The sequence below is a fragment of the Lynx canadensis genome, chromosome B3, assembly GCF_007474595.2.
Source record: "Lynx canadensis isolate LIC74 chromosome B3, mLynCan4.pri.v2, whole genome shotgun sequence".
In the NCBI taxonomy this organism is placed as follows: domain Eukaryota; kingdom Metazoa; phylum Chordata; class Mammalia; order Carnivora; family Felidae; genus Lynx; species Lynx canadensis.
This window is the reverse complement of record NC_044308.2, coordinates 58,738,796-58,755,740: the sequence shown is the minus strand read 5'-3', so window position 1 is coordinate 58,755,740 and position 16,945 is coordinate 58,738,796. Positions and strand designations below refer to the sequence as shown.

Here is a 16,945-nt window from a genome sequence, read left to right as displayed (position 1 = left end):
CCAAACTAACAATGCTGTGAGTGGCTGTGAAATTAACCTGACATGTTTCACCTAACAGCTTTGGAGAGGGATCTAGGGCTGCCCTGGAGTCCAGAAGATCTGAAATTCATATATCAAGACCTCTTAGAAAGATTTAACATTGCCCAACTTGTTCTACCACTTTGCATGTAGTTTATATTATCATTAGAAAAGGATCTCAATTAAGAAGCCTAGACTTATGTCATTACAATCAAATGCTGGCAATATTAATAGGAAGATGATCCCAAGTAGCAGGCTACATTAGTTTGAATTAGAGAATTAGTTCTTGGTCTTTATTTACTTGTTTACCTACTCCTGCTGCTGTTAGAAGAGAGTCTATAGCAGGCAGGTGATGGAACTGGTCAGAAGAAAAGATACATGAAAGTAAAGGGCTGAGGCAAGGATGGAACAGGTGCACTGCCCCTCCACAGGAAACCGGAGCAGGGGCAGTCAAACAAGAATAAGAACCACCTGGGAGGACCTAAATATGAAATGAAAAACTATAAAACTCCTAAAAGATTATACAAGAGAAAACTTAGATGACCTTGGATGATAATCTACAAAAACACAATTACCCAGATTGACTTAATTAAAATTAAAAACTTCTGCTCTACAAAACACAATGTCAAGAGCATTAGAAGACTAGCCACAGACTGCAAGAATTTGCAAAAGACAAATCTGATAATGGGATATCTTCCAAATATACAAAGAACTCTTAAAATGAAACAATAAAAAAACAACGCCATTAAAAAAATAGGCTGGGGGCACTTGGATGGATCAGTAGGTAGAGCATGCAACTTTTTTTTAAAATGTTTATTTACTTACTTTTGAGAGAGAAAGAGAGAGAGTGAACAGCAGGGGAGGGGCAGAGAGAGAGAGGAGGCACAGAATCTGAAGCAGGTTCCAGGCTCTGAGCTGTGAGCAGACAGCCTGATGCAGGGCTTCAAAACATCAACCGTCATCATGACCTGAGCCAAAGTTGGATGCTTAACTGACTGAGACACCTAGGTGCCCCATGCATGCAACTCTTGATCTTGGGATTGTGAGTTGAGCCCCATGTTGGACATAGAGTTTACTTAAAAAAAAAAAAAAAAAAAAAAAAAAAAAAAAAAAGGCTGAAGACCTTAACAGATACCTCACCAAAGAAGATATATAAATGGCAAATAAACATAGGAAAAGATGCTCTGCATCATATATCAGGGAAATGCAAATTAAAACCGTGACATATCACAACATACCCATTAGAACGGCCAGAATCTGGAACACTGACAACACCAAAGGCTGGCAAGGATGTGGACCCACAAGAACCAGCGTACATTGCTAGTGGGAATGCAAAGGATACAGCCACTTCGGAAGAAAGTTTGATGGTTTCTTACAAAACAAAACACACGCGGGGCGCCTGGGTGGCGCAGTCGGTTAGGCGTCCGACTTCAGCCAGGTCACGATCTCGCGGTCCGGGAGTTTGAGCCCCGCGTCGGGCTCTGGGCTGATGGCTCAGAGCCTGGAGCCTGTTTCCGATTCTGTGTCTCCCTCTCTCTGCCCCTCCCCCGTTCATGCTCTGTCTCTCTCTGTCCCAAAAATAAATAAACGTTGAAAAAAAAAATTAAAAAAAAAAAAAAACAAAACACACGCTTACCATTTGATCGAGCAATTATGCTCCTTGGTATTTACCCAAAGGAGTTGAAAATTTTGTTTAGAGCACCTCTATTCATAATGGCTAAAACTTGGAAGCAATCAAGATGTCCTTTAGTAGGTGAATGAATAAATAGACTGTGGTATATCCAGACAAGGTAATATTCAGCACTAAAAAAAATGAGCTATTAAGCCATGAAAAGACATGAAGGAAACTTAAATGCATATTACTAAATGAAAGAAGCCAATCCTAAAAGTCTACATTCTATACAATTCCAATTATACCACATTTTGAAAAAGGCAAAACTATGAAGATAGTAGAAAGATCAGTGGGTGCCTGGGGTTGGGAGTGGGGAGGGATGAATAGGTAGAGAAGATTTTTTAGGGCAATGAGACTTCTATGTAGGATACTGTAACACATATATGTCATTATGCATATCTCCAAATGTATACCTGAAGAATGTATAACACTAAGAGTAAACCCCAAGGTAAACAATGGATTTAGGGTGTTATGATGTGTCAGTATAGGTTCATCCTTGGTAACAAATGGACCATGCTGGTGTTGTGATGTTGATAACGGGGAGAGTCTATACAGGTGTGGGGGCAGAGGGTATATGGAAAATCTCTGAAACTTCCTCTTAATTTTATGATGAACTAAAACTGCTCTAAAAAATAAATTCCTTTTGAAAAGGTGGTGTGGAGGGAAGGAGCAGAAAGCACCAGCATCTCTCTCTTCACCTAGACAACAACTGCACTGGCAAATCGGTTCAATACAATCATTTTGGAACTCTGCAGTCTGTTGAAGGCTTGCGAGTTCCAGAGGAAGGCCTAATGGCAGGTAAATTGCTGACAATTTTGATCAGTTTCAGTCCTTACCACAGTAGCTGCAACCCACTCCTCACCCCTAGCCACAGAGGAGGCAGTTGTGTATGCACATGTTCCTAGAGCAGCTTGCACACAGCTTGCAGGAGTTGTGGGGGCAAAAAGGACCCTGTCCTCCAAATACCAGAAATTGGTGCTCTGATCCCCAGTTGCTGCTTCCAGCCACAGAGGTGTAGACAAAGAGGTGGGCAGTCGTTGTTTCACTTCACCCACTGTTGCAAGCTCCACCGAACTCCTCCCCTGACTTCCAGGAGATTTAAAGGGCTAGCACCCTTTTCCTCCCCACTCCCTTCATTTTTTGCTTTTTTCCCTTTTGGGAGCCAGACATAAAGACGGAGACATTTAAAAACAACTGCATATATGAGGAAAATTAGAAAATTACTGTGTATGTGCAGGGAAAGGCTAGAAAAGACCCAAGAAGACCTTACTTAGATTTACACTTCGTGCTGATCCTTGGCACAGAAATGACTTCTGGCCACCCAAAACCCAAAATAATAAAACAATAACAAAAAATAACAAACCCTGGGGAAGGGGGAGAATCTGACTTCTAGGGTTACCACATCATTAGATTCAAATGTCCAGAGTTCAACAGAGAATCACAGGGCATACACATAAGCAGGAAAGTAGGGCCCCAAAAGAAAAAAATTTTGACATAACCAGTCCCTAAAATAGACCTAATGGCAGATACACCATTAAAACAACTGTTTTAACTGAGGAAGATGTGGAGAAAGTCAAGAAAATGATGTGTGAACAAAATGGAAATACCAAGAAAGAGAAAATCTAAAAGGAAACAAATTCTGGAGCTGACAAGTAAAATGACAAATTCACTACATGGATTCAAAGGTAGATGTGAGCAGACAGAAGAAAGAATCAGCAAACTTAAAGGCAGGACAATAGAAATTATCAAGTTTGAGGAAGAGAAAGAAGATTGAAGAAAACCAAACAGAGCCTAAGAGACTGATGGGACATCATCAAGTGGACCAATGTAAGCATCATGTGAGTCCCAGAAGACGACAGAAAGGTGTAGAGAGAATATTTGAAGACACAATGGGTGAAAACTTCCCAAACTTGAGGGAAGACATGAATATAAATATCCAAGAAGCTCAGCAAACTCTAAGCAAGGTGAACTGAAAGAAACCCATAATGAGACACATAATAATTGAACTTTCTTAAGGCAAACAACAACAACAACAACAACAACGACAACGACAACAACAACAACAAGAATCTTGGAAGTAACAGGAGAGAAGGGACTGGTCACATATAAGGGATCCTCAAGAAGATTATCTGCAAGGTTCTTATCAGAAACTGTGGAGGCCAGAGACAGTGGGGTGAGATATACATAGACACACACACACACACACACACACACACACACTTAAATGGGTGTTCCTTTTTAAATTTTTCTAATTTTTTTTTAGTTTTATTGTTTTATTAAATTCCTTTATTTATTTTGAGAGAGAAAGAGAATGACACAGGGGCAGAGAGAGAAGAGGACAGAAAATCCCAAGCAGGCTCCACACTGTCAGTGCAGAGCCCAATGTGGGGCTCGATCCCATGACCTGTGAGATCATGACCTGAGCCAAAGTCAGACACTTAACCAACTGAGCTACCCAGGCACCTCATGGGCTGATATATCCAGCAAAACTATCCTTCAAAAGTGAGGGGGAAATTAAGACATTCCCAGGGAAACAAAAGCTGAGGGAGTCTTTGACTAGTAGGCTGTTCCTATAAGTGATGCTCAGGGGGGTCCTGTAAGGTAAATGAAAGGACACTAGACGATACCTCAAAGTAATATGGAGAAATAAAGAACTCAATAAACATAAATACACGGGCCATTATACAAGCCTGTATTACTGTAGCAAGGGGTTTTTACTTTCCATATGATTTAAGAGACTAATGCATTTAAAGAAAAAAAGAACAATTATTAGTATAAAAGCTGGTATTACTGTAACTTTGGTTTGTAACTCCAACTATTGTTTTCTTCATAATTTAAGAGACTAAATGCCCTTAAAGGAATTATTTATGTCTTTGGGCATATAATCTATAAAGACATAATTTGGTGACATGAACAACTAAAAGGGGTGAGGTTGGAGCTGCAGGCATACTTTTTGTATGTTATTGAAGTTAAGCTGACATAAACTCATTGTAACCACAAAGAAAACAGCTACAGGATAGGCACAAAATGCAATCAGAAAGGAATTTAAACATTTCACTACAAAAATCAACTAAACACAAAAGAAAACAGTAATGAAGGAAATGAGAAACGATAAAGCTACAAATTATAAAGAAAACCAACAGCACAATGGCAGAAGTAAGTTCTTCCTGGTCAGTAATTATTTCAAATATAAATGGATTAAGCTCTCCAATTAAAAGACAGAGATCAGAATAGACAAAAACACACGGTCCAACTATGTGCTGTCTACAAGAGACTCACTTGAGATCCAAAGACATAAACAGGTTGAAAGTGGAAGGATGGAAGAAGGTATTCCATGCAAATAGTAACCAAAAAAGAGTGGAGGTGGCTATACTAATATCAAACTTTTAATCAAAAAAGTTTACAGAGGAGTGTAGATACTCATAAAAGGTTTAATACAGCAAGAAAATGTAACAATTATAAACATTTACACACCTAATGATGGATTTCCAAAATACATGAAGCAAAAGCTGATGGAATTGAATCAAGAAATAATAATAGTTGGAGACTGCAATACCTCACACTAATGGATAGAATAATCAGACAAAAACAATACAGGGCTTGACACAATAAACTGAATAGATTTAACAGATAGGTGCAGAACATTTTACCTAAGAACAATAGAAAACATATTCTTCTCAAGTGCACATGAGGTATTTTGCAGGACAGACCATACATTAAGCCACAAGTTTCAAGAGATTTCAATAGGCAGAGATAATACAAAGTATCTTCTCTGACCACAATAGGATAAAGTTAGAAGTCACTATCAAAAGGAAGACTGAAAAAATAAAATTGTGGTTTTATTATTGAAATTAAACATTTTTTATAGAGAGAGGTCTCAAATTACTAAAATCAGAAATGAACGTGGGGTCATTCTACAGATAAAAAGGATTATTTATTTCTTGAGTGGGGCTCAAGCTCACCCAAAGCAGGGCTCACACTCTCCCAATGTGGGACTCAAACTCACCAGCTGTGAGATCATGACCTGAGCTGAAGTCAGATACTTAATGAGTGGGCCAACCAGCACCCTCAAAATAAATAAACTTAAAAAAAAAAAAAAAAGGATTATAACAGAGTACTATGAACAAAGAAAAGCCCTGGACACAATGGCTTCACTGGTGAGGTCTAAAAACATTTAAAGAAGAACTACTACCAATCTTTTGCAAACTTTTCTAAAAAACTGAAGTAGAAGGAACACTTCCCAACTCATTTTATGAAACCAGCATAATCTTAATACTAAAGACAGATGAAGACACTATAAGAAAATTATAGACCACATCCCTTACAAACACTGATGTAAAAAAAAAATCCTCAAAAAAATACTGGCAAACTGAGGGGCGCCTGGGTGGCTCTGTCGGTTAGGTGTCCGACTTTCACTCAGGTCATGATCTCACAGCTTTTGAGTTTGAGCCCCACACTGGGCTCTGTGCTGACAGTGTGAAGCCTGGAGCCTGCTTCGAATTCTGTATCTCCCTCTCTCTGTCCCTCTCCTGACTTGTGCTCTGTCTCTGTCTCTCTCAAAAATAAGTATTAAAAAACATTTAGGGAGGCGCAGGAAGATGGCGGCGTAGGAGGACGCTGGGCTCACCGCGCGTCCTGCTGATCACTTAGATTCCACCTACACCTGCCTAAATAACCCAGAAAACCACCAGAGGATTAGCAGAACGGAGTCACCGGACCCAAGTGCAGACGAGAGGCCCACGGAAGAGGGTAGGAAGGGCGGCGAGGCGGTGCGCGCTCCACGGACTGGCGGGAGGGAGCCGGGGCGGAGGGGCGGCTCGCCGGCCAAGTAGAGCCCCCGAGTCCGGCTTGCAAAAGCGGAGGGGCCTGACGGACTGTGTTCCGACAGCAAGCGCGACTTAGCGTCTGGGAGGTCATAAGTTAACAGCTCTGCTCGGAAAGCGGGAAGGCTGGAGGACAAAGGGAGGGTGAGCTGCGGAGCCCCCGGACGACAGAGCTCAGTTTGGCGGGGAACAAAGGCGCTCGCCAGCGCCATCTCCCCCGCCCATCCCCCAGCCAAAATCCCAAAGGGAACCGGTTCCGGCCAGGGAAATTGCTGGCTCCGCGCAAACACCCAACTCTGTGCCTCTGCGGAGCCAAACCTCCGGCAGCGGATCTGACTCCCTCCTGCTGCCACAGGGCCCCTCCTGAAGTGGATCACCTAAGGAGAAGCGAGCTAAGCCTGCCCCCCCCTGCCGCCGTGCACCTTGCCTTCCCACCCCAGCTAATACGCCAGATCCCCAGCATCACAAGCCTGGCAGTGTGCAAGTAGCCCAGACGGGCCACGCCACCCCACAGTGAATCCCGCCCCTAGGAGAGGGGAAGAGAAGGCACACACCAGTCTGACTGTGGCCCCAGCGGTGGGCTGGCGGCAGACATCAGGACTGACTGCGGCCCCGCCCACCAACTCCAGTTATACACCACAGCACAGGGGAAGTGCCCTGCAGGTCCTCACCACACCAGGGACTATCCAAAATGACCAAGCGGAAGAATTCCCCTCAGAAGAATCTCCAGGAAATAACAACAGCTAATGAGCTGATCAAAAAGGATTTAAATAATATAACAGAAAGTGAATTTAGAATAATAGTCATAAAATTAATCGCTGGGCTGGAAAACAGTATACAGGACAGCAGAGAATCTCTTGCTACAGAGATCAAGGGACTAAGGAACAGTCACGAGGAGCTGAAAAACGCTTTAAAGGAAATGCAAAACAAAATGCAAACCACCACAGCTCGGATGGAAGAGGCAGAGGAGAGAATAGGTGAACTAGAAGATAAAGTTATGGAAAAAGAGGAAGCTGAGAAAAAGAGAGATAAAAAAATCCAGGAGTATGAGGGGAAAATTAGAGAACTAAGTGATACACTAAAAAGAAATAATATACGCATAATTGGTATTCCAGAGGAGGAAGAGAGAGGGAAAGGTGCTGAAGGGGTACTTGAAGAAATAATAGCTGAGAACTTCCCTGAACTGGGGAAGGAAAAAGGCATTGAAATCCAAGAGGCACAGAGAACTCCCTTCAGACGTAACTTGAATCTATCTTCTGCACGACATATCATAGTGAAACTGGCAAAATACAAGGATAAAGAGAAAATTCTGAAAGCAGCAAGGGGTAAACGTGCCCTCACATATAAAGGGAGACCTATAAGACTCGTGACTGATCTCTCTTTTGAAACTTGGCAGGCCAGAAAGAATTGGCACGAGATTTTCAGGGTGCTAGACAGCAAAAATATGCAGCCGAGAATCCTTTATCCAGCAAGTCTGTCATTTAGAATAGAAGGAGAGATAAAGGTCTTCCCAAACAAACAAAAACTGAAGGAATTTGTCACCACTAAACCAGCCCTACAAGAGATCCTAAGGGGGACCCTGTGAGACAAAGTACCAGAGACATCACTACAAGCATAAAACATACAGACATCACAATGACTCTAAACCCGTATCTTTCTATAATAACACTGAATGTAAACGGATTAAATGCGCCAACCAAAAGACATAGGGTATCAGAATGGATAAAAAAACAAGACCCATCTATTCGCTGTCTACAAGAGACTCATTTTAGACCTGAGGACACCTTTAGATTCAGAGTGAGGGGATGGAGAACTATTTATCATGCTACTGGAAGCCAAAAGAAAGCTGGAGTAGCCATACTTATATCAGACAAACTAGACTTTCAATTAAAGGCTGTAACAAGAGATGAAGAAGGACATTATATAATAGTTACAGGGTCTATCCATCAGGAAGAGCTAACAATTATAAATGTCTATGCGCCGAATACCGGAGCCCCCAAGTATATAAAACAATTACTCATAAACAGAAGCAACCTTATTGATAAGAATGTGGTAATTGCAGGGGACTTTAACACCCCACTTACAGAAATGGATAGATCATCTAGACACACAGTCAATAAAGAAACAAGGGCCCTGAATGAGACATTGGATCAGATGGACTTGACAGATATATTTAGAACTCTGCATCCCAAAGCAACAGAATATACTTTCTTCTCGAGTGCACATGGAACATTCTCCAAGATAGATCATATACTGGGTCACAAAACAGCCCTTCATAAGTTTACAAGAATTGAAATCATACCATGCATACTTTCAGACCACAATGCTATGAAGCTTGAAATCAACCACAGGAAAAAGTCTGGAAAACCTCCAAAAGCGTGGAGGTTAAAGAACACCCTACTAACGAATGAGTGGGTCAACCAGGCAATTAGAGAAGAAATCAAAAAATATATGGAAACAAACGAAAATGAAAATACAACAATCCAAACGCTTTGGGACGCAGCGAAGGCAGTCCTGAGAGGAAAATACATTGCAATCCAGGCCTATCTCAAGAAACAAGAAAAATCCCAAATACAAAATCTAACAGCACACCTAAAGGAAATAGAAGCAGAACAGCAAAGGCAGCCTAAACCCAGCAGAAGAAGAGAAATAATAAAGATCAGAGCAGAAATAAACAATATAGAATCTAAAAAAACGGTAGAGCAGATCAACGAAACCAAGAGTTGGTTTTTTGAAAAAATAAACAAAATTGACAAACCTCTAGCCAGGCTTCTCAAAAAGAAAAGGGAGATGACCCAAATAGATAAAATCATGAATGAAAATGGAATGATTACAACCAATCCCTCAGAGATACAAACAATTATCAGGGAATACTATGAAAAATTATATGCCAACAAATTGGACAACCTGGAAGAAATGGACACATTCCTGAACACCCACACTCTTCCAAAACTCAATCAGGAGGAAATAGAAAGCTTGAACAGACCCATAACCAGCGAAGAAATTGAATCGGTTATCAAAAATCTCCCAACAAATAAGAGTCCAGGACCAGATGGCTTCCCAGGGGAGTTCTACCAGACATTTAAAGCAGAGATAATACCTATCCTTCTCAAGCTATTCCAAGAAATAGAAAGGGAAGGAAAACTTCCAGACTCATTCTATGAAGCCAGTATTACTTTGATTCCTAAACCAGACAGAGACCCAGTAAAAAAAGAGAACTACAGGCCAATATCCCTGATGAATATGGATGCAAACATTCTCAATAAGATACTAGCAAATCGAATTCAACAGCATATAAAAAGAATTATTCACCATGATCAAGTGGGATTCATTCCTGGGATGCAGGGCTGGTTCAACATTCGCAAATCAATCAACGTGATACATCACATTAACAAAAAAAAAGAGAAGAACCATATGATCCTGTCAATCGATGCAGAAAAGGCCTTTGACAAAATCCAGCACCCTTTCTTAATAAAAACCCTGGAGAAAGTCGGGATAGAAGGAACATACTTAAAGATCATAAAAGCCATTTATGAAAAGCCCACAGCTAACATCATCCTCAACGGGGAAAAACTGAGAGCTTTTTCCCTGAGATCAGGAACACGACAGGGATGCCCACTCTCACCGCTGTTGTTTAACATAGTGCTGGAAGTTCTAGCATCAGCAATCAGACAACAAAAGGAAATCAAAGGCATCAAAATTGGCAAAGATGAAGTCAAGCTTTCGCTTTTTGCAGATGACATGATATTATACATGGAAAATCCGATAGACTCCACCAAAAGTCTGCTAGAACTGATACATGAATTCAGCAAAGTTGCAGGATACAAAATCAATGTCCAGAAATCAGTTGCATTCTTATACACTAACAATGAAGCAACAGAAAGACAAATAAAGAAAATGATCCCATTCACAATTGCACCAAGAAGCATAAAATACCTAGGAATAAATCTAACCAAAGATGTAAAGGATCTGTATGCTGAAAACTATAGAAAGCTTATGAAGGTAATTGAAGAAGACTTAAAGAAATGGAAAGACATTCCCTGCTCATGGATTGGAAAAATAAATATTGTCAAAATGTCAATACTACCCAAAGCTATCTACACATTCAATGCAATCCCAATCAAAATCGCACCAGCATTCTTCTCGAAATTAGAACAAGCAATCCTAAAATTCATATGGAACCACAAAAGGCCCCGAATAGCCAAAGGAATTTTGAAGAAGAACACCAAAGCAGGAGGCATCACAATCCCAGACTTTAGCCTCTACTACAAAGCTGTCATCATCAAGACAGCATGGTATTGGCACAAAAACAGACACACAGACCAATGGAATAGAATAGAAATCCCAGAACTAGACCCACAAACGTATGGCCAACTCATCTTTGACAAAGCAGGAAAGAACATCCAATGGAAAAAAGACAGCCTCTTTAACAAATGGTGCTGGGAGAACTGGACAGCAACATGCAGAAGGTTGAAACTAGACCACTTTCTCACACCATTTACAAAAATAAACTCAAAATGGATAAAGGACCTAAATGTGAGACAGGAAACCATCAAAACCTTAGAGGAGAAAGCAGGAAAAGACCTCTCTGACCTCAGCCGTAGCAATCTCTTACTCGACACATCCCCAAAGGCAAGGGAATTAAAAGCAAAAGTGAATTACTGGGACCTTATGAAGATAAAAAGCTTCTGCACAGCAAAGGAAACAACCAACAAAACTAAAAGGCAACCAACGGAATGGGAAAAGATATTTGCAAATGACATATCGGACAAAGGGCTAGTATCTAAAATCTATAAAGAGCTCACCAAACTCCACACCCGAAAAACAAATAACCCAGTGAAGAAATGGGCAGAAAACATGAATAGACACTTCTCTAAAGAAGACATCCAGATGGCCAACAGGCACATGAAAAGATGTTCAGCGTCGCTCCTTATCAGGGAAATACAAATCAAAACCACACTCAGGTATCACCTCACGCCAGTCAGAGTGGCCAAAATGAACAAATCAGGAGACTATAGATGCTGGAGAGGATGTGGAGAAACGGGAACCCTCTTGCACTGTTGGTGGGAATGCAAATTGGTGCAGCCGCTCTGGAAAGCAGTGTGGAGGTTCCTCAGAAAATTAAAAATAGACCTACCCTATGACCCAGCAATAGCACTGCTAGGAATTTATCCAAGGGATACAGGAGTACTGATGCATAGGGGCACTTGTACCCCAATGTTCATAGCAGCACTCTCAACAATAGCCAAATTATGGAAAGAGCCTAAATGTCCATCCACTGATGAATGGATAAAGAAATTGTGGTTTATATACACAATGGAATACTATGTGGCAATGAGAAAAAATGAAATATGGCCCTTTGTAGCAACGTGGATGGAACTGGAGAGTGTAATGCTAAGTGAAATAAGCCATACAGAGAAAGACAGATACCATATGGTTTCACTCTTATGTGGATCCTGAGAAACTTAACAGGAACCCATGGGGGAGGGGAAGGAAAAAAAAAAAAAAAGAGGTTAGAGTGGGAGAGAGCCAAAGCATAAGAGACTGTTAAAAACTGAGAACAAACTGAGGGTTGATGGGGGGTGGGAGGGAGGGGAGGGTGGGTGATGGGTATTGAGGAGGGCACCTTTGGGATGAGCACTGGGTGTTGTATGGAAACCAATTTGTCAATAAATTTCATAAAAAAAAAAAAATTTAAAAAAATACTGGCAAACTGAATTCAGCAGCATATTAAAAGGATTATTCACCATTACCAAACAGGATTTATTCCTGGGATGCAAGGATGGTTCAACATACAAAAAACTAATCAATGTATACATCGTATCAACAGAAGATAGGAAAAAAAACCCCACACGACCATTTCAATTGATGTAAAAAAAAGTATTTGGCAAAATTCAACACCATTTCAAGGTTAAAAAAATAAACAACAAACTGGGGATAGGAAGAAACTACCCCACATAATAAAAGCCACATGTGACAAACTCACAGTGAACATTTTACTCAAAGGTGGAAGACTGAAACCATTCTTCTAAGATCAGAAACAAGGCAAGGATGTCTGCTTTCATCACTTCTATTCCACCCAGCCCTGACTGAAGGCTCTAGCCAGAACCTTTAGGCAAGGGAAAAAAATGCACCAAATTGGAAAAGAAGAAAATAAAATGATCTTTTCAGAAAGTATGATCTTACATGTAAGAAAACCCTAACAATCACACACACACACACACACACACAACTCGGAATAAGTGAATTCAGCAAAGTAGCAGGATAAAAAGTCAACACCCAAAAATCAGTTGCATTTCTATACACAAACAACAAACAACCCGGAAAGGAAATTACAGAAACAACTCCATTTCCAAAAGCATCAAAAAGGATAAGTTACTTAGGAATTAACTTAACCAATGAGGTAAAAGCCTTGTACAATGAAAACTACAAAACACTGCTGAAATTAAAGACATAAATAAATGGAAACACATCCCATGCTCATGGGTTGGAAGCCTTAATATTGTTAAAACATCTATACTCTCCAAAGTGATCTTTGGATTCAGTGCAATCCCTATTAAAATCCCAATGATGCGTTTTGACAGAAATAGAAAAACCATCCTAAAATCATATGGAATTTTAAGAGACCCTCAATAGCCAAAATAATCTTGAAAAAGAACAAAACTGGAGACCTCATTCTCCCTGATTTCAAAACTTACTACAAAGCTATAATAATCAAAACAGTGTGCTACTGGCATAGAGACAGACATAAAGACCAATAGGATAGAACAGAAGGCCCAGAAATACACCCTTACATATATGGTCTAATGATTTCTGACAAGGGTGCCAAGCCATTCAATGAGGAAAGGACAGTATTTTCAACAAATGGTGCTGGGAAAACTGAATATCCACATGCGAAGAACGAAGTTGGATCCTTATACGAGAATTAACTCAAAAGGGGCCAAGGACCTAAATATGAGACCTAAACACAATAAAAACTCTTAGAAGAAAACATAGGGCAAAAGTTTCACAACTCTAGATCTGGCAATAATTTCTTGGATAGGACACTAAAGGCACAAGTAACAAGGGAAAAATTAGGCAAACTGAACTTCGTGAAAACTTAAGGAAAGACACTATCGACAGTAAAAAGGCAACCCAGAGAATGGGAGAAAATATTTGCAAATCATATGTCTGATATGGGATTAATATCTCAATTATATACAGGATTCCTAAAACTCAACAACAAAAATAACCCAATTCAAATATGGGCCAAAGGCTTAAATAGACATTTTTCCAAAGATGATATACAGCCAGTAAGCATGAGAAGATGCTTAACATCATTAATCATTAGGGAAACGCAAAAAAACTACAATGAGATACCACCTCACACCCATTAGGATGACTACTATCAGAAAAAACAGTAATCTGGGGCGCCTGGGTGGCTCGGTCAGTTAAGCGTCTGACTTTGGCTCAGGTCATGATCTCACAGTTCGTAGGTTCGAGCCCCATGTCGGGCTCTGTGCTGACAGCTCAGATCCTGGAGCCTGCTTCGGATTCTGTGTGTCTCTCTCTCAGGCCCACCCCCACTAATGCTCTCTCTCTCTTGCTGTCTCAAAAATAAACGTTAAAAAATTAAAAAAAAAAAGAGAAAAACCAGAAAACAATGGAGAGGCTGGCTGGCTCAGTTGGTACAGCATGCAGCTCTTGATCTTGGGGTCTCCAGACTGGGCGTAGAGCTTACTTAAAAACAAAAAGGAACAAAAAACAGCTAACAAGCATTGAAGAGGAAGGATGTGGAGAAATTGGAACCCTTGTGCATTGTTGCAGCGATGTAAAATAGTGCAGCTGCTATGGAAAGCAGTATGACAATTCCTCAAAATATTAAAAACAGAGTTACCATATTGTCTGGCAATTCCACTTCTGGGAGGATTCCTCAAAGACTTGAAAGCGGGGTCTCCAAGAGCTATTTGTACACCATGTTCATAGCAGCACAGTGAAAACATAGAAGCCACCCAAATATTCATGGGTAGATGAACAGAGAAGCAAAATGTGGCATATAAAACACAATGGAATTTTATTGCAATTAAAGGAAGGAAATTCTGCAATATGCTACAACATGGATGAACCCTGAGAACGTCATGCTAAGGAAAATAAACCTGTCACAAAAGGGACAAATACTGTATGATTCAAGTTACATGAGGTACTTAAAGTAATCAAATCATAAATACAAAACATAGAATCATGGTTGCCAGAGGCTGGGGATAAAGGAGAATGGGGAGTTATTGTTTACTGAGTACAGAGTTTCAGTTTCACAACATGAAAAGTGTGATGAGGATGGATGGTGGTGATGGTCGCGCAATGGGAATGTATTTAATACCACTAACTAATACTCAATGGTTAAAATCATAAGTGGTATGTGTACTTTGCTAAAATAAAAAATAATGTCAAAAAAAGAAAAGGAAAGAAAGAAAGAAAAGAAAAGAGAAGATATCTAGCAGAGCCCCAGCCATGGAAAAGTGCTAGACTTGAAGACATTAATGTTCCTATTTGCTGTGATTTTGTAACCTCAGGCATATTTCAATAATTTATTCAATATTTTCAAGTAATTTAACTTTTAAATTTTCATTACAGTTATTGATTTAGAGCAAAAGCCTATACTGGTTCCACTGTGATATATTTGTTGGGTAGAATCAGTATATAGTTTTGTGTCGTTTATCATCGAGTTCTTTTGGGGTTAGAGAAAGCAAAAGTGCTAAAACCCCATGGAGGACTAAGGCACATCTCTTTTCCTTCCTTATAACTTCCTCTTTCTTCCATAGGGTTAATTAGCTCCACATGATAAGCAGGCCTGAAACAAGTACTGAAACGGTGAATCGTGAAATGGACCACAAGGCTCAGCATCATTTGGACAGGGACTACGAGGACTCTGGATGGAAAAGGCCATTATTTTCTGCCACAGCAAATACAGCAGTATTACACACCCTTCATGCTCAGTGCTGTTGGCGGTTCTGTTAGAGTGGCAAAGTGTGGCTCACACACCACCATACTCCTCTCAAGCATCCATAGCAGATCCTGTTAATCCCTTTCCCACTGAGCTTGGCTGCAGCTCGGGACCCTGATTAGAATTAACACATTAGATGAAACCTCTCTGTCATGCCTGGCAACTGAGGTGCTGTAAGCAAGGCCGCTGTGACTCCTGTCCTACCCACCGCCTCCCCCCACCTCTGGAACAGTACAAATGAGTTGGTATGAATTATGACACATACCAGCCATTTGCCTGTCATATCCTGACTACTAACAGATGATGGGCCACGCTACCCAATTTCAGATCAGCCACAAAGGGCAGTATGATTCCAACTTACAGTCTCAAAGCTTTTTTCGAACTCCAGAAGTTTAACTTTAGCTTCCTTATAATTCTTAAAGAACATACATAGTTCATACATCTCCATCATCAACAGTAGTGGGGAATCCTTTAAGAAAGAGTTTGAATGAAATTACAAAATCGTGAATTCAATCAATGCTATTTTATCAATGAACAATGCCAATGAATATAAGAAGTTAAAGTAAAAACATAAGTACTAGTAGTAACAGTTTCATCGTAGAATTAAGCCATATATGTTAAAAAGAAAGATTAAATTTATATTTCTTTTACCTTTTAGAAAAAAGATATTCAGGCCAGGTACACCTACTCAACAGTCCATTTTCTGTCTATTGTATGTATACTTGGTCCACTGCACACGAGCTGGAGATGTTCCACTAGATGGCGCTAGGACACCTCTACATACACTCCTGGAAAATGGGCTCCAGAGAGCTGCCAACCTACAGCTGTCTGGGGCATTTCTATCACTTTGGTGAAAGCTTTTCAGAGGACAGGAGTTTTGGAATGAGAAAATATAGATCTGAACTATAAATATACTACTTACTAAAACACTTGGAGACCCTGGGGAAAGATACTTAAGTTCTACAAGCCCAAGCTTGTTACTGTACAAAATGAGGATAATACCATTTCATAACATCTTCATATAATACTGTCTTTGTATTGGATTATTTTGAGAACTGGCTAAAATAAATTTAAAGCTCTTTGCTAAATAAATGGTAGTTCTATTATCATTATTTGTTGTTGGCTAAAAAAACCCCAAAAAACCCAGGGTTACAACAATTGAAAAATCCAATGGGAATATTCTGAAGTAACCTTTTTAAACTCAGGAAAGAAATGAAGTGACTATCACTACCTTCAAGAAAAGGTGGAAACCTCTGATGAGAGTTTTGCTCTTCCGCCTTGTTAATAATGTTTTCCAGATGACTGAGAGGTCTTGAAGCTCCCACATGTGGCCCTCCACTGAGCCCTGAATGTGTCCTGTTGCTTCCGCTGCAACACTCTCCTCCACAGATGTGATGATCCAAACACAGAGACAAGGAATAGTACTGGCACCCTGCCATTGGATAAAAACTT

The 16,945-nt window shown here is 40.3% G+C and overlaps 1 protein-coding gene across 1 annotated transcript in view; it reads right to left on the bottom strand.

Annotated features, from left to right (window-relative positions):
- SPG11 (SPG11 vesicle trafficking associated, spatacsin) overlaps positions 1-16,945 on the bottom strand; it is a 92,456-nt gene that overhangs the window by 18,282 nt on the left and 57,229 nt on the right. The window contains 2 exon segments of the mRNA XM_032593513.1: positions 15,855-15,962; positions 16,725-16,925. Of these exon segments, the coding sequence (XP_032449404.1) occupies positions 15,855-15,962; positions 16,725-16,925 (309 nt within the window).